At 45.1% G+C, this 24,389-nt stretch overlaps 1 protein-coding gene across 2 annotated transcripts in view; it reads left to right on the top strand.

The window, feature by feature from the left end:
- The first annotated feature begins 1,641 nt into the window (after positions 1-1,641).
- LOC140211760 (tetratricopeptide repeat protein 39B) overlaps positions 1,642-24,389 on the top strand; it is a 341,074-nt gene continuing 318,326 nt past the window's right edge. For both annotated transcript variants that reach the window (XM_072281904.1, XM_072281903.1), the window contains exon 1: positions 1,642-1,839. Coding sequence is in view for 1 of the 2 variants with exons in the window: in XM_072281903.1 (XP_072138004.1) it covers positions 1,807-1,839 (33 nt within the window). In the remaining variant the exon portion in view is untranslated. The remainder of the gene's footprint in view (positions 1,840-24,389) is intronic.

Consider the following 24,389-nt stretch of genomic DNA (forward strand, 5'->3'; position numbering starts at 1 on the left):
GGCAGCCCTCTGTAGGGAGAGAAATGCATTGCATAGACTACCTGAAAATAGATTTCACATGACTGCATCTGCTTCATGGCTGGGTGGGTGCATACCAATCCTACCTTCACTCATTTTATGATCTCACTGTGCTGAGATTTTGCCAACTCATCTTCACTCCAGCAACAATTTTACAGCATGGGATTAGGCAAATTAACCCACGGAGTCTATTCTGACAATGATGGCAATTTAAACTAATCTCACCTGCCTTCACAATCCCTCCACTCTTTGCTGTTTATATGCCTATCTAAATGCCTCTTAGAAATTGCCATCATATACATTCCCACCACTTTCACTGAGCCTGCCCCGTCACGTTCCACTCATTGTTTAAACCAAACTCTTCTTTAAACTTGCCACGCTTGGCTTAATGCTATTTTCTCTAGTATTTGACATTTCTACTCTGGGAGAAAGACTCTCACAAGTTTGCCTCTCATAATTGTATTTGATCGATCAGGTTGCCCCTCAACTAGAGAACAGAATCCAAGTTTATCGGACCTCTCTTTGTGATGAATACTGTACTCTCTAATCCAGGCAGCGTCCTGATGAAACTCCTGTGTACCCTCTCCAAAGCCTCCATCCTGCTGCATGCAGCAATCAGAACTGCATGTGATGGTATGACTCTGGTCTATCCAAACTTTTATACAGCTGCCAATGATTTACTGACTTCTATATACTCAACACCCTGACTGATGAAGGGAAGTGTACTGTACAATATTTTTAAACAGACCTTTTGACTTATGTTACCACCTTCAGGGAGCTATTTCTTGCACACCAGCTTCTCTCTATTCATCAGTGTTCCTAAATATATATTTTAATTGTATTCTTTACTCTTATATTTGACCTCGCGAAGCACAATCTCTTGCACATGTTCCGATTAAACTTCATCTGCGATTTCTCTGTCCACACTTCCATCTATATCCTTTGGCAACTTTCCTCACTCTCCACAACTCTGCCAATTTTTGTGTTATCTGCAAACTTCCTAATCAGCGCACTGACTGTCTTGTCCAAATCACATGTATGTGTCACAAACAGCAGAAGTCAAAACACTGGTCTTTGGAGAACACCACAGATCACAGAAATCCAGTCCCTCTTCCACCGCTCTATGTTCAAAGGCCAAAGCAATTCTGAATCCAAAGTTTGGGACATGTTAATGGTTGGAATCAGCTTTATTCTTGTTCCTTTGAGAAGAGCTTGCAGAGTGGTTAAGAATCTGTTGAGTATAGAATCATTTATGGGTCAGATCAGGAAAGGTAGCAGGTTTTCTTTCCTAAATATAAGTGAACAGTTTCGTTTTATAGAAAAAAATAACCAATGATGTCATAAATTTGTTCTTGATTTTGTTATTTCTAGATATAACTAATTCTGTTCAAGTAGTGGGATTTTAACTCGTCTGCTAATCGTTCATCTAGGGTTCTGGGCAAAATCGAAAACACTACACTAGTTACCGCACGGAAACATAATTTGTTTTTAGTGGAAATGTGTTTGTACCGTCTGGGGAATATACTATTTAAAGAAATATGCAGAAAACATGTACTAATTAGCATGTACCTGTGGTCAGGTGCAAGCCCCTCCCCGGCGCTGTTACACTAGGGGGAAGAGAGGAGGAGTCTGAGGAGACGACGGTTAACAGCAGAGTGGCTCTCAATGTTTTTCCAGTAACTGAAACCATACGACGGAAAGAAGGTGACTAGAGGACAGCGCACAACTCCGCCGTGTGTGCGGTGCGGTGCGGTGCAGGCGAGGGAAACTTTTCGCCGACTGGAGATCATGGCCAGCGTCACGGACCCCGAGGCGGATGAGGTATAGTCCCCACGTTGCTCTCCTAGCTGTGGAGCATATTGGATTTTTTTTTAACAGAAGCTGCTGCGGGGTTTTGTTAGGTCCTTGTAACGGTGGAGGGATTAGAATATACTGGTGGTGGGGTCGGTGGGATTCTGGCCGTGCTTCTAAAGAGGCGGGAATGCCCTTAAATATCTTTCAGTTAAACCAAGCGGCGGCTGGTGGCGGCAATCCCCTTCCGTCTGAGATCCTGACAGTTCCTCACTGAGCGTGCGCTGCGCTGCGCTGCAGGGTCCGATGTGGCTTTCCCCCCTCCACCGCACACCGGTACCGTGTGGATCTCTGCCGCGGGGTATCAGACATTTTGACTGCCGATGCCATTTTGTGGTGCTTCTGCGAAGGAACAGGGTTATTTTCGAGGTCGCCGCCTGTACGTTCACTTCCCTGCCACTCTTTAGATTAAGTATCTGTTTCGATATACAGGCGTGTGTATTAATTTAGGTCTTCCCTGATCCCGTTTCGCCCCCATCGCCCATGCGGACATGCTCTGACGACCTACGGTTTACAATCAACGTGAAACACATGCAATGGTATCAGTATCCAGCGATAATCACGGATGATGAAGGCTTTTACCCAGCGATTGTTACAATCATTCTGTAGCAGCCTGTTGAAGCTCATTCCGGTCTCGGCAACAACCTTGTTTAGTGACACGTTTTAATGTCCTGATATGCCCACTCCATTGTCATCTCAGAGAGCGAGGCTCTTGGGAATTTATTCCTTGCATTACCAAATAACGAAAGCAACACATTGAAAGGAAAACATCAGAAGTAAATCAGGATGATAACTGACAATTTGTGTCATTGTATTTATAGTGTTTCTCGTCCCAGACCGGTGCCCTCTGATTTTGGATGTCATGACGTATATGCTATTTGTAGCTTTGTAAACTCTATCAGGCCCCCTCAGCATCATCTGTTCCAAAGATAACAAACCCAATCTGTTCAGTATCTCTTAGTTCCTTCCCAGTTAACATCCTAGTAAAGTACCTCAAAGTACATATATGTCACTTTATACAACCCTGAGATTCATTTTCTTGCGGGCATACTCAATAAATCCATAATAGAATAATAACCATGAAAGACCGCACCAACATGGGTTTTCAACTAGTTAGCAGAAGTTAATATTGTTCAAATACAAGAAGAAGGAAATTGAATTGAATTGACTTTAATTAACTTTATTTCTTACATCCTTCACATACATGAGTAAAAATATTTACGTTATGTCTCTGTCTAATTGTGCAATGTGCAATCATAGTAATTTACAAATAAATAGAACAGTCAATGTAACATAGAAATACAGTTGTGTCAGGGTGAGTTAATCAGTCTGATGGCCTGGTGGAAGAAACTGTCCCGGAACCTGTTGGTCCTGGCTTTTATGTTGTGTTGCCATTTCCCGGATGGTAGCAGCTGGAATAGATTGTGGCTGGGGTGACTCGGGTCCCCAATGATCCTTCAGGCCCTTTTTTACATACCTGTCCTTGTAAATGTCCTGAATCATGGGAAGTTCACAACTGCAGATGTGCTGGGCTGTCCACACCACTCTCTGCAGAGGCCTGCAATTAAGGGAGGTACAGTTCCCATACCAGGCAGTGATGCAGCCAGTCAGGATGCTCTCAATTGTGCCCCTGTAGAAAGTTCTTAGGGTTTGGGGGCCCATACCAAACTTCCTCAACTGTCTGAGGTGAAAGAGGCACTTTCATAATAATAATAATAATACATAAATAAGCAATAAATATCAAGAACATGAAATGAAGAGTAACCTTGAAAGTGAGTCCATAGGCTGTGGGAACATTTCAATGATGGGACAAGTGAAATTGAAGTTATTGCCTCTAGTTTAAGAGCCTGATGGTTGTTCCTGAATCTGGTGGTGTGAGTCCTGAGGTTCCTGTACCTTCTGAAGCAACACACACAAAATGCTGGAGGAACTCAGCAGGTCAGGTAGCATCAATGGAAATGAATAGATAGTCGACGTTTTGGGCCAAGACCCTTCATCAGAACTGAGAAGAAAGGAGGAAGAAGCTAGAAAAAGAAAAGTGGGGGAAGGAGGCTAACTGGAAGGTGATAGGTGAAGCCAGGTGGGTGGGAAAGGTCAAAGGCAGGAAGGAAGGAAGGAGTCTGATAGGAGAGGAGAGTGAACCTTAGAAGATAGGGAAGGAGGAGGGGACCTGGGAGAAGTAATAGGTGAGAAAAAGTAATAGGTCAGAGTGGGGAATAGAGAAAGAGGCGGTGGGGGGTTGGAATTTGTTTACCTGAAGGCGAAATCAAAATTCATGCCATCAGGTTGGAGACTACCCAGATGGAATATAAGGTGATGCTGCTCTGAGGGTGAGCTCATCTTGGCACAAGAGGTGGCATGGACCAACATGTTGGAATGCGAATGTGAATTAAAACGTTTCACCACCAGGAAGTCCTGCTTGTGACAGATCATGCGGAGATGCTGAACAAAGCAGTCCCCCAATTTACGACGGGTCTCACCAATGTAGAGGAGGCTGCATCAGGAGCAGCGGACACAATAGACGAGCCCAGCAGACCTGCAGAAGTGTTGCCTCACCTGGGAGGACTGTTTGGGACTCTGAATGGAGGTGAGGGAGGAGGTGAATGGGCAGGTGTCACACTAAGGCTGCTTGCAGGGATAGCAGCCGGGAGGGAGATTCGTGGGGAGGAATGAATCGACAAGGGAGTTACAAAGGGAGTGATCCTTGCAGAAAGGGGAGAGGCGGGTGAGGTAAAGATAGGTTTCACGGTAGGATTCCTTTGGAGATGGCAGAAGTTATGGAGAATAATGTGTTGGATGTGGCTGCTCATGGGGCGGTGGGTAAGGGCAAGAGGAACCCTATTACTGTTATGGCGGTGGAAAGATGGGGTGAGCATGGACGTACAGGAAATGGAGGAGATGCGGGTGAGGGCAGCATCAATAGTGGAGGGAAGGAAGCCCCATTCTTTAAATAAATTAGCCATCTCTGATGTCCTGCAATGGAAAGCTGTGACCTGGGAACAGGTGCAGCAGAGGCGAAGAAACCAAGAATGGGGAATATCATTTTTACAGCAAATAGAATGGGAAGGAGTATAATCGAGATAATGGGAATCAGTAAGTTAATAAAAGATGTTGGAAGAATGGCCAAAAAAGTGGCAGATGGAATTCATTCATTCATGGCTTGGCTTCGCGAACGAAGATTTAGGAAGGGGGCTGCCCACGCCTTCGTCAAGGAGGATGGTTGTAGACGTGGGCATGTCCTTTGGCCTGCGCAATGGTATTTTAGGTGGAGTGCAGGGTGCGCGGTACTGACCCCACCCTTCACACCCGGGGTTCATCTGCCATAGCCTAACAAGCTGGGACGGTGACAGCGAGGTCCTCGGGTGGTAGGATTTACGTCGGAGTGTCCTTCTCCGAGCTGGATGGCCTGACAAGGCTAACAAGCCCCACCTGCCCGCCTGCGTTTGGACTCAGAGTTGTCCTTCTCTTAGGCTGGCTGCCAATTCCAACCAAGGCTAACAAGCCCAGCCGACCCATCCAGTTATACCGTCAGACACTCAATCGTGCCATGACGTAGCAAGCTCGCTGGAAACGGGAGGCACCGACAAGAAGGTGTTGCTATGGACGCAGTAATGTAGGAGAGGCCATTTGCAGTGGCCTCCTGCCCAGCAGGCCAGACAAGGACTGCTGCTGATGCGGTGATACCCATTGAAATTCCTCCTCATCTCCATTCTAGAAGGATGCCCCTCTATTCTGAGGCCATGTCCTCTAGTCTTAAGACACTTCCACCACAGGAAGCATCTTCTTCACATCCATTCTATCAAGGCCTTTCACCATTAAATAGCTCACCCCTTATTCTTCTGAATTCCTGTGAGTACAGGCCCAGAGCCATCAAACGTTCTTCCTATGACAAGCCATTCAATACTGGAATCATTTTCGTAAACCTCCTTTAAACCCTCTCCAGTTTCAGCACATTCTGTCTAAAATGGGCCCAAAGCAGCTCACAATACTCCAATCACAAACGAGAAAATCTGCAGATCCTTGTGGTTCTTCCTCCCATCCCCCCACTTTCTTACTCTGACTCCTCATCTTTTTTTCCAGTCCTGTTGAAGGGCCTTGTCCCAACACACCGACTGTACTCTTTTCCATAGATGCTGCTTGGCCTGCTGAGTTCCTCTAGAATTGTGTGTGTGTCTTGCTCACAATATCCAAGTGAGGTCTCACCAGTGTTTTATAAAGTCTCAACATTATGTCCTTGCTTTTATATTCTTGTCCTCTCAAAATGAATGCTATCATTGCATTTGCCTTCCTCGCCACAGACTCAACCTCAAGTTCTACACAAGGACTCCCAAGTCCCTTTGCATCTCAGATTTTTGTATTTTCTCCCTGTTTAGAAAATAGTCTGCACATTTATTTCTACTACCAAAGTGCATGACCGTGCATTTTCTAACATTGTATTTCATTTGCCACTGTCTTGCCCATTCTCCTAATCTGTCTAAATCCTTCTGCATCTTAGCTGTTTCCTCAACACTACCTGCCCCTTCATCGATCTTCATATCATCTGCAAACTTGGCAACAAAGTCATCTATACCATCATTCAAATTATCAATATACAGCATAAAAAGAAGCAGTCCCAACATCGACCCCTGTGGAAAACCACTAGTCAATGGCAGCCAACCAGAAAAGGCTCCCTTTATTCCCACTCTCTGCCTCCTGCCATCAACAACTGCTTTATACAGGCTACAATCTTTCCTGTAATACCCTGGGCTCGTAGCTTGTTAAGCAACTTCATATGTGGCACCTTGTCAAAAGCCCTCTGAAAATCCAAGTACTCAAAATCAACTAATTCCCCTTGGTCTATCCTGCTTGTTATTTCTTCAAAGAATTCCAACTGATTTGTCAGATAAGACTTCCTCTTGAGGAAACCATGCTGACTAAGGCCTATTTTATCATGTTCCTCTAAGTACCGCAAAACCACATCCTTAACAATCGACTCCAACATCTTCCCAAATACTGAAGTCAGACTAACTGGTCCATAGTTTCCTTTCTTCTGCTCTTTCCCTTCTTGAAGAGTGGAGTGACATTTGCAATTTCCCAAGCATTCCAGAATCTAGTTATTCTTAGATCATAAGATATTGGAGCAGAATTAGGCCATTCAGCCCATTGAGTTTGCTCTGCCATTCTATCAGAACTAATCCCGGATCCCATTCAACCCCATACACCTGCCTTCTTGCCATATCCTTTGATGCCCTGACTGATCAGGAAACTATCAACTTCCATCTTAAGTATTCCCATGGACTTGGCCTCACTACTCTCTGGCTAAAAAAAAAATCCTCCTTACCTCTGTTCTAAAAGGTTCCTTTCAATTTTGAGGCTGTGCCCACAAGTTCTGGATACCCTCATCTTAGGAAACATCCTCTCCATATCCACCCTATTTAATGCTTTCACATTTGGTAGGTTTCATTGAGATCCCCCACATTCTTCTAAATTCCAGTGAGTACAGGCCCAAAGCTGCCAAATGCCCCTCATATGTTAACCCCTTCATTTTCAGAATCATCCTCAAGAACCTCCTCTGGACTCTATCCAAAGACAACACATCCTTTCTGAGATATGGGGCCCAAAACTGTTGACAATACTCCCAAGTGCATTTCTGACTTGTGTCTTATAAAGGCTCAGCATTATCTCCTTGCTTTTACATTCTATTCCCCTTGAAATAAATGCCAACATTGCATTTTCTTTTTTTTTACCACAGACTCAACCTGTAACCTTCTGGGAGTCTTGCAGGAGGACTCCTAAGTCCCTCTGCACCTCTGATGTTTGAACTTTCTCCCCATTTAGATAATAGTCCGCACTATTGTTCCTTTTACCAAAATGCATTATTGTACATTTCCCAACACTGTATTCCATCTGCCACTTTTTTGTCCAGTTTTCCAATTTGTCTAAGTCCTGCTGCAATTGCATTGCTTCCTCAGCACCACCTACCCCTCCACCTATCTTCGTGTCATCTGCAAACTTTGCCACAAAGCCATAAATTCTATTATCCAAATCATTGACAAACAATGTGAAAAGTAGCAGTCCCAATACTGACCCCTGAGGGACACCACTAGTTACCGGCAGGCAACCAAGAAAAGGCCCCTATTATTCCCACTCGCTGCCTCCTGCCTGTCAGCCATTCCTCTATCCATGCCGGTATCTTTCCTGTAACTCCATAGGATTTTATCTTGTTAAACAGCCTCAGGTGTGGCACCTTGTCAAATGCCTTCTGAAAATTTGAGTAAGTGACATCCACTGCCTCTCCTTTGTCCACCCTGCTTGTTACTTCCTTGAAGAACATAGAACATAGAGTAGTACAGCACAGTACAGGCCCTTCGGCCCACAATGTTGTGCTGACCCTCAAACCCTGCCTCCCATATAAGCCCCCACCTTAAATTCCTCCATATACCTGTCTAGTAGTCTCTTAAACTTCACTAGTGTATCTGCCTCCACCACTGACTCAGGCAGTGCATTCCACGCACCAACCACTCTCTGAGTAAAAAACCTTCCTCTAATATCCCCCTTGAACTTCCCACCCCTTACCTTAAAGCCAAGTCCTCTTGTATTGAGCAGTGGTGCCCTGGGGAAGAGGCGCTGGCTATCCACTCTATCCCTCTTATTATCTCGTACACCTCTATCATGTCTCCTCTCATCCTTCTTCTCTCCAAAGAGTAAAGCCCTAGCTCCCTTAATCTCTGATCATAATGCATACTCTCTAAACCAGGCAGGATCCTGGTAAATGTCCTCTGTACCCTTTCCAATGCTTCCACATCCTTCCTATAGTGAGGCGACCAGAACTGGACACAGTACTCCAAGTGTGGCCTAACCAGAGTTTTCTAGAGCTGCATTATTACATCGCGACTCTTAAACTCTATCCCTCGACTTATGAAAGCTAACACCCCATAAGCTTTCTTAACTACCCTATCCACCTGTGAGGCAACTTTCAGGGATCTGTGGACATGTACCCCGAGATCCCTCTGCTCCTCCACACTACCAAGTATACTGCCATTTACTTTGTACTCTGCCTTGGAGTTTGTCCTTCCAAAGTGTACCACCTCACACTTCTCCGGGTTGAACTCCATCTGCCACTTCTCAGCCCACTTCTGCATCCTATCAATGTCTCCCTGCAATCTTTGACAATCCTCTACACTATCTACAACACCACCAACCTTTGTGTTGTCTGCAAACTTGCCAACCCACCCTTCTACCCCCACATCCAGGTCGTTAATAAAAATCACGAAAAGTAGAGGTCCCAGAACAGATCCTTGTGGTACACCACTAGTCACAATCCTCCAATCTGAATGTACTCCCTCCACCACGACCCTCTGCCTTGTGCAGGCAAGCCAATTCTGAATCCACCTGGCCAAACTTCCCTGGATCCCATGCCTTCTGACTTTCTGAATAAGCCTACCATGTGGAACCTTGTCAAATGCCTTACTAAAATCCATATTGATCATATCCACTGCACTACCCTCATTTATATGCCTGGTCACCTCCTCAAAGAACTCTATCAGGTTTGAGAGACACGTTCTGCCCTTCACAAAGCCATGCTGACTGTCCTTGATCAGATCATGATTCTCCAAATGCCCAGAGATCCTATCTCTAAGAATCTTTTCCAATAGCTTTCCCACCACAGACGTAAGGCTCACTGGTCTATAATTACCCAGACTATCCCTACTACCTTTTTTGAACAAGGGGACAACATTCGCCTCCCTCCAATCCTCTGGTACCATTCCCGTGGACAACGCGGACATAAAGATTCTAGCCAGAGGCTCAGCAATCTCTTCCCTCACCTCGTGGAGCAGCCTGGGGAATATTCCGTCAGGCCCCAGGGCCTCAACCGTCCTACTGTATTTTAACAACTCCAACACCTCCTCTCCCTTAATATCAACATGCTCCAGAACATCAACCTCACTCATACTGTCCTCACCATCATCAAGTTCCCTCTCATTGGTGAATACTGAAGAGAAGTATTCATTGAGGACCTCGCTCACTTCCACAGCCTCCAGGCACATCTTCCCACCTTTATCTCTAATTGGTCCTACCTTCATTCTTCACATAATTGAAGAATGCCTTGGGGTTTTCCTTTACCCTACTCGCCAAGGCCTTCTCATGCCCCCTTCTTGCTCTTCTCAGCCCCTTCTTAAGCTCCTTTCTTGCTTCCCTATATTCCTCAATAGACCCATCTGATCCTTGCTTCCTAAACCCCATGTATGCTGCCTTTTTCCACCTGACTAGATTTTCCACCTCACTTGACACCCATGGTTCCTTCACCCTACCATTCTTTATCTTCCTCACCGGGACAAATTTATCCCTACATCCTGCAAGAGATCTCTAAACATTGACCACATGTCCATAGTATATTTCCCTACAAAAACATCATCCCAATTTTCACCCGCAAGTTCTAACCTTATAGCCTCATAACTTGCCCTTCCCCAATTAAAAATTTTCCTGTCCTCTCTGATTCTATCCTTTTCCATGATAATGCTAAAGGCTAGGGAGTGGTGGTCACTGTCTCCCAGATGCTCACCCACTGAGAGATCTGTGACCTGACCCGGTTCATTACCAAGTACAAGATTTAGTATGGCATTCCCCCTGGTCGGCCTGTCCACATACTGTGACAGGAATCCGTCCTGGACACACTTAACAAACTCTGCCCCATCTAAACCCTTGGAACTAATCAGGAGCCAATCAATATTAGGGAAGTTAAAGTCACCCATGATAACAACCCTGTTATTTGTGCACCTTCCCAAAATCTGCCTCCCAATCTGCTCCTCTGTATCTCTGCTGCTACCAGGGGGCCTATAGAATATCCCCAGTAGAGTAACTGCTCCCTTCCTGTTCCTGACTTCCACCCATACTGACTCAAAAGAGGATCCTGCTACATTACCCACCCTTTCTGTAGCTGTAATAGTATCCCTGACCAGTAATGCCACCCCTCCTCCCCTTTTTCTGCCCTCTCTATCCCTCTTAAAGCACTGAAATTCAGGAATATTGAGAATCCATTCCTGCCCTGGTGCCAGCCAAGTCTCTGTAATGGCCACTACATCATAATTCCATGTATGTATCCAAGCTCTCAGTTCATCACCTTTGTTCCTGATGCTTCTTGCATTGAGGTACACACATTTCAGCCCTTCTACCTTACTGTCTTCACACCGTTTATTCTGCTTCTCTTTCCTCAAAGCCTCTCTTTATGTTAAATCTGGCTTTACTCCATGCACTTCTTTCACTGCTCTATCGCTCTGGGTCCCATCCCCCTTGCAAATTAGTTTAAACCTTCCTGAACCATACCGGCGAACCTACCTGCAAGGATATTGCTCCCCCTTGAGTTCAGGTGCAACCCATCCAATCTGTACAGGTCCCACCTTCCCCAGAAGAGATCCCAATGATCCAAAAATCTAAAACCCTGCCCCCTGCACCAATTCCTCAACCACACATTCAACTGCCATCTCCTCCAATTCTTACCATCACTGTCACATAGCGCTGGCAGCAATCCTGAGAACGCCACCCTTGAGGTCCTGCTCTTCAGCCTTCTGCCTAGTTCCCGAAACTCACAGTTCAGGACCTCATCCCTCTTCCTGCCTATGTCATTGGTCCCAACATGTATCACGACTTCTGGTTGCTTTCCCTCTCGTACTGATTTGAACTCTAATCGGTTAAGAACTCTAACAGATTTGTCAGGCAAGATTTCCCTTTACAGAAACCAATCATTATTAGTCTCCAAGTACCCCGAAACCTCATCCTTAATAATAGACTCCATCGCTTTCCCAACCACTGAGGTTTGCTAACTGGCCTATAATTTCCTTTCTTTTGCCTTCCTTCCTTCTTAAAGAGTGGAGTGATATTTGCAAATTTCCAGGCCTCTGGAACCATGGCAGAAACAAGTGATTCTTGAAAGATCATGACCAATGCATGTTATCTCTTCAACAACCTTTCTCAGGACTCTGGGATGTTGTCCATCTAGTCCAGATGACTTATGCACCTTGGGACCTTTCAGCTTGCCTAGCACTTTTTCCTTTGTAATAGCAATGGCACTCACTCCTGATCCCTGATACTCACAGACCTGTGGCACACTGCTAGTTTCCTCCACAGTGAAGACAGGCGCAAAGTAGCCATTAAGTTCATCTGCCATTTTTTTTGTCCCCCATTACTACTCAGGCATCATTTTCCAGTGGTCCAATATCAAGTCTCACCTCCCTTTTACTTTTTATATAAGTGGAAAAATCTTTTGGTGTCCTGCTTTATATTTTTGGCTAGTTTGCCCTCATATTTCATCCTTTCCCTTCTTATAGCTTTAATATTGCCTTTTGTTGGATTTTAAAAGCTTCCCAATTATCCAACTTCCCACTCGCTTTTGCTACCTTGTATACCATTCCCTTGGCTTTTGTGCAGTCCTTAATTTCCCTTGTCAGCCACAGTTGTCTACCCCTGCCATTTGAGAACTACTTCTGTGGGACACGGCTATCCTGCGCTTTGTGAACTATTCACAGAAACTTCAGCCACTTCTCCTCTGCCATCATCCCCGCCAGTACATTGCTCCAATCTGCCTGGGCAAACTCCTCTCTCGTGCCTCTGTAATTCCCTTTATTCCATTGCAATACTGATACATGTGACTTGTGCTTCTCTCTCTCAAATTGCAGTATGAATTTGATCATATTATGATCACTGGCTCCTAAGGGTTCCTTTACGTTAAGACCTGAGTTGTTATGCAACACCCAATCTAAGATGGTCTTTCCTCAGGTAGGCCAAAGCACAAGCTGCTCTGAAAAGCCATCTCGTAGGCATTCAACAAATTCCCTCCCTTGCGATCAGACGCTAACCTGATTTTCTCAATCCCCTTGCATATTGAAGTCCCCCATTTACAATTGTGTCATTACTCAATGACAATGATCCATAAGTGGGCTGCCAGCAGCAGTGGTGGAGGTGGAAACAATAGGGTCTTTTAAGAGACTGCTGGATGGCTACATGGAGCTTAGAAAAATAGAGGGCTGTGGGTAAACCTAGGTAGTTCTAAGGTAAGGACATGTTCGGCACAGCTTTGTGGGCCAAAGGGCCTGTATTGTGCTGTAGGTTTTCTATGTTTCTATGGCTCTATAGATCTGAATGTGCACCCTGCACCTGTTCCTCAGTCACACTTGTACCTGCCAAATCATCCTATTCTTGCCCTCACTGGCACGTGAACTGGCAACAATCCAGAGGTTACTACCCTGGAGGTCTTGATTCTCAGCTTTCTACTTAGCTCCCACCTAGCTCCCTAAAATCTCTCTTCAGGACCTCGTTACCTTGGCACCAACGACTTAGGTAGCCAACATGTACCAAGACTTCTGGCTGTTCACCCTCAGAGGATGCGATGGACCAGATCCGAAGCATCTCTGATCCTGGCACCAGGGTGTCTCTATCACACCAACTGAACCTCACTTCTGTTCTTCTGTCTAAGGAATCTCCTAACAACACCCAGTCCTTAGCAGTATTGTTCAAAGTCTTGATTAGTTTTGAGGGGATGATTTATTGAATGCTTAGCTGTAGTCGATAAAGAACGTCCTGATGTATGCATCTTTGCTGTCCAGATGTTCCTGGGTTGAGTGAGCAGCTAGTGAGATGGCATCTGCTGTGGACCTGTTGCTTCAGTAGGCCAATAGGAACAGATCCAAGACAGTTCTCAGACAGGAGTTGATAGTTTCATTACCAACCTCTCAAAACACTGTGGATGTAAGTTCTGCTGGATGGTAGTCATTGAGGCAGGTTATTGTGTCTTCTCAGACTGCCGAAGTGTCTCAGTAAACACTCCAGCCAGTTGATCAGCACAGGTTTTTAGTACTTGGTCAGGTACCCTTTGTGGGCCGGATCTTTTTGTGGGTTCACCCTCTTGAAAGCTGCTCGCTTATAACCATATAACAATCACAGCACGGAAACAGGCCATCTCGGCCCTTCTAGACCGTGCCGAACTCTTACTCTCACCTAGTCCCACCAACCTGCACTCATCCCATAACCCTCCATTCCTTTCCTGTCCATATAGCTGTCCAATTTAACTTTAAATGGCAACATCGAACCTGCCTCAACCACTTCTGCTGGAAGCTCGTTCCACACAGCTACCACTCTCTGAGTAAAGAAGTTCCCCCTCATGTTACCCCTAAACTTTTGCCCTTTAACTCTCAATTCATGTCCTCTTGTTTGAATCACCCCATTCTCAATGGAAAAAGCCTATCCATGTCAACTCTATCTATCCTCCTCATAATTTTAAATACCTCTATCAAGTCCCCCCTCAACCGTCTACGCTCCAAAGAATAAAGACCTAACTTGTTCAACCTTTCAAAGATTCAAGATTCAAAGATTCAAAAAACTTTATTGTCATTCTAACCGTACATCAGCTCTGCAGGGCAGAATGAGACAGTGTTTCCGAGGAGCAGTGCAATCATAACATAACAAACGCAACACTAAATAATAAACATAACAATAAATAGTAAAACACAACAGTCACATGTCAGTTAAAATCAGTTATAAGTGTCCAGTGCAGGTTAAAAGTGTCCAAAGCAGAGTCAGGTAGAGCAGCTATTTAGCAGTCTGACTGCCTGTGGGAGGAAGCTGTTTAGTAGCCTTGTGGTTTTAGTTTTGATGCTCCTGTAACGTTTGCCTGATGGCAGAAGAAGAAACAGTTCATGGAGAGGGTGTGAGGGGTCTTTTATGATGTACCGTGTCTTCTGGAGGCATCGACTCTGAAAGAGGTCTTGGACAGAAGGTAGGGAGACCCCAAGAACCTTCTCTGCTCCCCTAACCACCCTCTGCAAGGCTTTTTTGTCGACAGCACTGCAGCTGGAGTACCAGGTTGTGATGCAGAAGGTCAGCACACTCTCAACCACGCCTCTGTAGAACGTAGTTAAGATGTTCGTGGGGAGTGATGCTTCCTCAGAAAGTGCAATCTCTGCTGGGCCTGTTTCACAATCCCAGTGGTGTTCCTGGTGAGATTGTCCGAGATCTGCAGCCCAAGGAACTTGATGTTTTCCACTCTCTCCACTGTGGAGCCGCTGATGCTGAGGAGTGTGTGCTCAGGCTGAGACTGTCTGAAATCGACGATCGTCTCCTTGGTTTTGGTGACATTAAGCATCAAGTTGTTATCCCTGCTCCAGCTCTTTAGGTGTTTGACCTCCTCCCTGTACATAGTTTCATCATTTTTGCTGATGAGCCCCACCACTGTGGTATCATCTGCAAATTTAATGATCAGGTTCTCCTTGAATCTGGCTGCACAGTCATGTGTTAGCAGTGTAAACAACAATGGGCTAAGCACACAGCCTTGTGGGGATCCAGTGCTCAGTGTGATGGAGTCAGAGATGTTCCTGCCAACACGGACTGACTGTGGTCTCTCTGTCAAGAAATCCAGAATCCAGCGACACATGGCAGTGCTAAGGCCAAGCAGCGACAGTTTCTCCACTAGTCTCTGCGAGATGATGGTATTGAACGCTGAACTAAAATCAATGTACAGGATTCTGGCATAAGTGTCTTTGTTGTCCAAGTGAGAGAGAACTGTGTGCAGTGTGGAGGATATTGCATCCTCCGTAGAGTGAATTGGATGATAAGCAAACTGCAGAGGATCCAGCGATGAGGGGAGGCTGGCTGTGATATGAGGCTTGACAAGCCGTTCAAAACATTTCATCACTATGGGGGTCAGGGCAACGGGACGGTAATCATTCAGACAGGCTACAACTGATTTCTTTGCTACAGGGATGATTGTGGAGGTTTTGAAGTATCTGGGGACAATAGCTTGACTAAGGGAGATGTTGAAAATGTCTATCAGGACATCTGCTAATACAGGGGTCCCCAACCTTTTTTGCACTGCAGACTGGTTTCATAATGACAATATTCTTGCGGACCGGCCGACCCGGGGCGGGGGGGGGGGTGGAGGAGGGGGCTAGGGTTGCCAACGGACAAGAGTAGAGCCAAATACGTTGTTTAACAGAGACTACAATGACCATGAGGCCTTGCGCGGGCACCAGTGCGCATGCGTGCTTTGCATATGCATATACGTGCAGATGTTTTCTACAAATCGTTTTTGGCGATTCTGTTGGGGGTGGAGATGTTAATCGTGACCGGAAAATAGGTGCTAAGTACACTTAATTTCGTTTCTAAAAGGGTTTATCTAACGATTTTAATATTAAACACAGTGCATATTTTTCTCACATGAATATAGCGATAAGTCAATTATCAGGGAAGGACAGGGGAGCTTGAAGTAAGTGTTGAACGAACTTCCAGTAGAAGTGGTAGAGGCAGGTTTGATATTATCATTTAAAGAAAAAATCGATAGGTATATGGACAGGAAAGGAATGGAGGGTTATGGGCTGAGTGCAGGTTGGTGGGGCTAGGTGAGAGAAGCGTTCAGCACGGACTAGAAGGGCAGAGATGGCCTGTTTCCGTACTGTAATTGTTATATGGTTATATAAGTAAGTCAATAGCATCATAACATTTTAAGTAACATTTGGATGTTAAACACACAGCACATATTTTCCCCGTAGGAACATATAAAATCATTGCAACACACCAATATCGCTGAATCAGTGAGAGCCCTGGGCTTGTTTCCCTGCAACAAGATGGTCCCATTGAGGGGTGATGGGAGACAGCGACACTCGAAGGGGGTTCCTTATGTCCAGTCTATTCCGCAATTTGGTTTTCGTTGCATTCATTGCAGAGATATGTTGGAAATGGAAGCAACATTTTCAGTACTTTCATGGCTATCTCAGGATATTTAGTTTTGACTTTGAGACTCAGAATGCCGGCAGAGATGTTATGTCAAACATACTTTTCAGCCCGTCGTCATTTGCAAGCTTGAGGAGTTGATCTTCCTCCCGCGCTGACATGGATGACGTGCGGGTAATGACATCGCATGCATAATGGCTCAACAGTGGGCGTGACAGGGAATGAGGAAAGGTGCAGCTGACTCCTATCGCCAAATCATATCGTTTCCTCATGCTTTGCGGTCCGGTACCGGTCCGCGGCCCGGTGGTTGGGGACCACTGTGCTATTACATCAGCACATTCCTTGAGCATGCGTCCAGGGATGTTGTCGGGACCTCCCGCTTTTCGTGGGTTGACCCTGGCAAGGGTGCTCCGTGTTTGCTCTGGATCAATGATTGGAGCCTGCTGGTCAGATGGTAAAAAGGGACTGGCTCTCCCCCTTGCTGTAGTGTTTGATGCTTCGAAGCGGGCAAAGGATTTGTTAAGCCTGTCTGGTAGAGAGGCGTCGCTGACATCAGTTTTCTGCCTGATCTTGTAGTCTGTCAGAGCTTTAATTCCCTGCCACATCCGTCTGGTGTCACCTGTGTCACAGAAGTGTCCATGTATTTTGCCCGCGTAGGCCCTTTTCGCTTTCCTGATCCCTAGTGAAAGCGCAGACCTGGCTGAGCGAAGCGCACTCCTGTCCCCCGATCTGTAGGCTGTGTCACGGGCCTTCAGTAGTGAACGCACCTCTGTTGTCATCCATGGCTTTTTATAACCACGTGCAGTGAAGGTTTTCATCACAGTGACATCCTCCGTGCGTTTGGCTATGTAGCTGATTACTGCCTCCGCATACTCCTCAATGTCTGTATGGTCGTCATAGGAGGCTGCTGTTGTGAATATGTCCCAGTCTGTGTGCAAAAAGCAGTCTTGTAGTGCTGAGGCTGCTCCTTTTGGCCAGACCCTTATCTCTCTTTTCTCTGCTCTCACACGTTTAAGCAGTGGTTTATATGCTGATGTCAGCATGACAGATATGTGGTCAGAGTGACCAAGATGGGGGTGGGGGGCTGCTTTGTATGCCCGTGGTGTGTTGGTATAAACCAAGTCCAGTGTGTTGTCTCCCCTGGTTTTGAAATCCACATATTGCCGGAATTTGGGGAAAACAGTCTTTAAGCTGGTGTGGTTAAAGCCCCCAGCAATCACCACAAAGCTATCAGGATGTGTAGTCAGTAGCTCACTGATGGCTTCATGTAGGCCTCCCAGTGCTTCGTTAGCATTAGCCTTAGCATTGACACTGGGAGCTACGTAAGCAGCTGCCACAAGCATGATGGTGAATTCCCTCGGCAGATAGAACGGCCAGCATTTCACAATGAGAAATTCAGCTAGTGGTGAGCAGTGTTTAGCAGCTACAGGGCAACGGTAGGAAACTTTGTCACATGGTGTGAGCAGAATTATCTGCAGCTTAATGTGAAAAAGACTAAGGAGCTGGTGGTAGACCTGAGGAGAGCTAAGGCACCAGTGACCCCTGTTTCCATCCAGGGGATCAGTGTGGACATGGTGGATGATTACAAATACCTGGGGATACGAATTGACAATAAACTGGACTGGTCAAAGAACACTGAAGCTGTCTACAAGAAGGGACAGAGCCGTCTCTATTTCCTGAGGAGACTGAGGTCCTTTAACATCTGCCGGACGATACTGAGGATGTTCTATGAGTCTGTAATGGCCAGTGCTATCATGTTTGCTGTTGTGTGCTGGGGCAGCGGGCTGAGGGTAGCAGACACCAACAGAATCAACAAACTTATTCGTAAGGCCAGTGATGTTGTGGGGATGGAACTGGACTCTCTGATGGTGGTGTCTGAAATAAGGATGCTGTCTAAGTTGCATGCCATCTTGGTCAATGTCTCCCATACACTACGTAATGTACTGGTTGGGCACAGGAGTACATTCAGCCAGAGACTCATTCCACCGAGATGCAGCACTGAGCGTCATAGGAAGTTATTCCTGCCTGTGGCCATCAAACTTTACAACTCCTCCCTTGGAGGGTCAGACACCCTGAGCCAATAGGCTGGTCCCGGACTTATTTCATAATTTACTGGTATAATTTACACATTACTATTTAACTATTTATGGTTCTATTACTACTTATTATTTATGGTGCAACTGTAACAAAAACCAATTTCCCCCGGGATCAATAAAGTATGACTATCTATCTACTACTATCTACTGTAGCGTTCACACACCAGTCTTTGTTTATATAAACACACAGACCTCCGCCTTGGCTCTTACCAGAGCTAGCTGACTCTCTGTCCGCACGAATTGATGTCGTTCCCTCTAGCTTTCTCTGTAACTTAGGAGATGAAACGCAGGCAACATTTTAGTAAACCTCCTCTGTACTCTCTCAATTTTATTGACATCTTTCCTATAATTTGGTGACCAGAACTGTACACAACACTCCAAATTTGGCCTCACCAATGTCTTAGACAATTTCAACATTACATCCCAACTCCTATACTCAATGCTCTGATTTATAAAGGCCAGCATACCAAAAGCTTTCTTCACCACCCTATCCACATGAGATTCCACCTTCAGGGAACTATATACACCATTATTCCTAGATCCCTCTGTTCTACAGCATTCTTCAAAGCCCTACCATTTACCATGTATGTCCTATTTTGATTAGTCCTACCAAAATGTAACACCTCACATTTTTCAGCATTAAAGTCCATCTGCCATCTTTCAGCCCACTCTTCTAACCTGCCTAAAACTCTCTGCAAGCTTTGAAATCCTACTTCATTATCCACAACGCCACCTATCTTAGTATCATCTGCATACTTACTAATCCAATTTACCACCCCATCATCCAGATCATTAATATATATGACAAACAACATTGGACCCAGTACAGATCCCTGAGGATGTTGGCTTCAGAGACTGAAATCACAGGATCATTGGGGACTGTTGGAGTTTGTGATGGTCCCTCCATGTTTTGAGGGTCAAAGCAAACATAGAAGGCATTGAACAACAGGAATTCTGCAGATGCTGGAAATTCAAGCAACACACATCACAGTTGCTGGTGAATGCAGCAGGCCAGGCAGCATCTCTAGGAAGAGGTGCAGTTGACGTTTCAGGCCGAGACCCTTCGTCAGGACTAACTGAAGGAAGAGTGAGTAAGGGATTTGGAAGTTGGAGGGGGAGGGGGAGATCCAAAATGATAGGAGAAGACAGGAGGGGGAGGGATGGAGCCAAGAGCTGGACAGATGATAGGCAAAAGGGGATACGAGAGGATCCTGTCCCATGAAACGTCGACTGCACCTCTTCCTGGAGATGCTGCCTGGCCTGCTGCGTTCACCAGCAACTTTGATGTGTGTTGCATAGAAGGCATTGAGCTCATCTGGAAGCAAAGTCCTATTGTCGCCTATGTTACTTGATTTAACTTTATAAGTCATTATAATATCCTAGCCCCGCCACAACTGTCGAGCATCCTTCTTTGATTCATACTTAGTCCGGAATTGCCACTTGATCTATGTGATGGCTTTCTGGATATCGTACCTGAACCTTTTCTAATGTTCTTGGTCACCAGACTTGAATGCCTCTGATCTGGTCCTCAGCAGATTGCGTACCGCATGGTTCATCCAGAGCTTCTGGTTGTGGAAGGTTCTGAGTGATTCTGTGGGATGCAATTGTTGACAACTGTTCCACAGTGACCTCTCTTGTGTATTCATGTTCTTCCTACACTGTGGCAACCAGAGGTCCACACAATATCAAGCTGTGTCTCGTTTTATAAAGTTGTACCATGACCTGCATGCTCTCACATTCTGTTCCCCAGCTAATGAAGGGCCAGTACCCTGTGTGTTTACCTGTCACCTCTCTACCTGTGCTGGCACAATGAGGACCAGTACCCTCTGTGCTTACCTGTCACATCTCTACCTGTGCTGGCACAATGAGGGCAAGTATCCTGTGTGTTTACCTGTCTTCTCTCCAATTCTGCTGGCACAATGAGGACCAGTACCCTGTGTGTTTACCTGTCACCTCTCTACCTGTGCTGGCACAATGAGGGCAAGTATCCTGTGTGTTTACCTGTCTTCTCTCCAATTCTGCTGGCACAATGAGGACCAGTACCCTCTGTGCTTACCTGTCACGTCTCTACCTGTGCTGGCACAATGAAGGCCAGTATCCTGTGTGCTTACCTGTCACCTCTGTACCTGTACTACCACAATGAGGGCCAGTATCCTGTGTGCTTACCTGTCACCTCTCTGTCTGTGCTACCACAATGAGGGGTCAATGGCCATGAATTTGCTGTTCCTCCATATTCCTTTAGGCCCTACCATTCCTGCTGTATGTTCTACCATTGTTAGATTATCCGAAAAGCATCACCTAGCACTTGTCAGGATCAAATTCCACCTGCTCTTGCTCTGTCCAAATTATCGGGTTCAATATCATTTCTGTAACCTAAGAATATCCTTCTCACTATCATTGCCAATTTCTGAGTTAACTTAGTAACTATACCTGCTACATTTTTATTCAAAGTACATTTATTATCAAAGTATGTATATTGTACACAACCTTGAGATTCGTCTTAAAGGCAGCTACAAAACAGCGAAACACCATAGAACCTGTTTAAAGAAAAAAACCCACACAAGAAGACCATCAAACGTGCAAAAAGAATCGCGCAAAACAAGAAAAGGTGAACAAATAACACACAGAACATTAGACATCAAACCGCAGAATCCTCAAAAGTGAGTCCACATCTGTGAGCTGCTGAGATGATCAACATGGGATCCAAGACTCCTGCACCTTCCACTGGCAACAGCAAGAAGGAGACTGGTCAAACGCAGGCAGATGGCCATTTATATAAATATCTGAGCGACAAATGAAAATGTAGGTGCTATGTAAGCCCGCAGATAGCACAAACATTGGTAAAATTGTAGATAGCGAAGAAGATGTCTGAAGTACTGGATTAGAACCTTTTTTGACTGTTCGTTTGTTATTTCTTTGCAGTTGGCAATGAATTGACTGCTTGCATTTTATATTCATGAAACAGTTAAGTATTGTTCCTAGTATGATTATGCAATTGTTCTGTGTGTCCCCTAATGGTTACATTGCTATAAATCTGGAAAGTTCTGGAAGCTTCTCTTGTTGTTGCATTATTTGAATAGGAGCTTTCTCATTGGTTAACTCTTATGTATGAGTTTGAATGAAAAATTTCTTACCTATGGAGTATAGAAATAGCTGACCACAAGCAGCGCTGTGCTAGTTGCTTTGTCTTTTAGTCTTTGTTATGCCTTCTGCTACTGTTTCTGTCCATTTCAACTTGCCTTTGTTCAAAGTCCAAGGTAAATGTTATTATCAAAGCACATGTGTGTCACCATATCCAACCTGAGTTTCATTTTGTTGTGGGCATACTCAATAAATCCTTAATAGAATAATAACCATAACAGTATCAATTAAAGACCTTACTAACAGTTTGCAAAATACAACAAACTGCAAATACAAAAAGAAAGAAAGAATAAAAACTAAGTGAGCAATAAATATTGAGAACATGAGAGGAAGTGTCCTTGAAAGTGAGTCCATAGGTTGTGGGAATATTTCAATGGTGGGGCAAGTGAAATTGAGTGGTTCAGGAGCGGGGTAATAACTGTTCCTGAACCTGGTGGTGTGAGTCCTGAGCCCCCCTGTACCTCCTTCCTGGTGGCAGCAGTGAGAATGATAGATGTTACTTTCTGCGACAAAACTCCATGTAGATGTGCTCAATGGTGGGGAAGGCTTTACCTGTGATGGACTGTGCTGTGGCTACTACTTTTTACAAGATTTTCTGTTCGTGGGCATTGGTGTTTCCATACCAGTGAATATGCTCTCCACCAGACATCTATAGAAGTTTGTCAACGTTTTAGATGTCACACCAATCTTTGCAAAATTCTACAGGAGTAGAGGCGTTCTTGTGCTTTCTTTGTAATTGCACTTATGTGCCGGGCCCAGGACTAATAATAACACCAAGGAATTAAAAGTTGCTGATCCTCTCCACCTCTGATCCCCCAATGATGACTGGCTCATAAACATCTGCTTTCCCTCTCATGATGGCAATAATCAGCTCCTTGGTCTTACTGACATTGAATAAGAGGTTTTTGTTGTGACACCATAGCCAGACTTTCAGTCTCCCTCCTATCATCATCGCCTTCAATTCAGCCTACAACAGTGGTGTCATCAGCAAACTTGAATATGGCATTGGAGCTGTGCTTTGCACAGTCATGTGTATAAAATGAGCAGAGCAGGGTGTAAGCACACAGGCTTGTGGTGCACCTGTGCTCATGGAGATTCTGGAGGTGTTTGCATTCTGAACTGACTGGGGTCTGCAAGTGACTGAATCGAGGATCCAGTTGCACAAGGAGGTATTGAGGCCAACGTCTTGAAGCTTATTGATTAGTTTTGAGGGGATGATAGTATTGAATGCCAAGCTGTGGTCAATGAGGATCACCCTGATGTATGTAACTTCACTGTCCAGATGTCCCAGGGTTAAGTGAAGAGCCAATGAGATGGCATTTGCTGTGGACCTGTTCTATAAATATTTACTAAAACAATCATAAAGAAACAAGTTTTGTGTTTCTTTCCCGACTTAAGGGCTGTGTGCTTGGATTAAAACATCAGAATCCAACCATTGGTGTAGTTGGCAACAGGATGATTGTGAAGACAAGGACTTGGAGCAATCGCAGACAAAGTGCAATTTTTATGCGCAACAAAAGGAGTAAGAATTTCCACTGTTCCAGTTTGTTTGAGAGAAAACTTAGTTCTGGCTTCAATACATGATGGATGGAAATTAGGATTGAGGAAACTATTGCTTTGCTATTTTAAAAAAATCTGTAAACGTGGACAAGCAGCAGAGCAAGGATAAAAAAGCAAATGCATGCAAGCCAGTGGAGTACGTGAGAAAATGTAAGTAAGTGCAAGCCAGTAGGGCACAGAGAAATCTTAAAATTTCATTTACAGTCTATTAATAGTTTGAGATTGCTGTCAAAGTACAGTAATATAAAGTTTGTATGAATTAAGTTTGAATCAAAATGATGGCTGAAGTAGTGAATCCTTCTAAGGTGCTTACCTGGATAAACATCTCAGTTTGATAAAATTAATGAGAAAGTCCAGATGAAACGTACCAAGTTTATTAAGAATAAGAACACGTGATAAGAGAGTGCCTGAGGGGAAAGGAAAAATCTGGACTGTCCAGTAGTTTAGGGATAAGACCGATAATTGATTCGATCAAATGTATGAGTGAAAGAAAGAGTTAAGGGCGAGTAAAGACTTTAAAGAATGGTTTGGGAAAGGCATGCAAAACTTGCAGTTGTCTACCAAGGACATCAAGAGGGCAGTCCTGCTGTTGACACCTCCAGCAGTGTTTCCAGTTTCGCTGTCAGTGACACTATTTCTAAAGCTCTGCACTGAAAAAGCCAACACCCGCCCCCCCATGTCGAACCATCCCCAGAGACAGTGACACGTCAGACTATCCCCAGAGACAGTGACACATCGAACCATCCCCAGAGACAGTGATACATCAGACAATTCCCAGAGACAGTGACACGTCAGACTATCCCCAGAGACAGTGACACATCGAACAATTCCCAGAGACAGTGACACGTCGAACAATTCCCAGAGACAGTGACACGTCAGACTATCCCCAGAGACAGTGACACATCGAACCATCCCCAGAGACAGTGACACGTCAGACAATTCCCAGAGACAGTGACACATCGAACAATCCCCAGACACAGTGACACGTCGAACAATTCCCAGAGACGGTGACACATCAAACAATTC

The sequence above is a fragment of the Mobula birostris genome, chromosome 17 (genome assembly GCF_030028105.1).
Source record: "Mobula birostris isolate sMobBir1 chromosome 17, sMobBir1.hap1, whole genome shotgun sequence".
In the NCBI taxonomy this organism is placed as follows: domain Eukaryota; kingdom Metazoa; phylum Chordata; class Chondrichthyes; order Myliobatiformes; family Myliobatidae; genus Mobula; species Mobula birostris.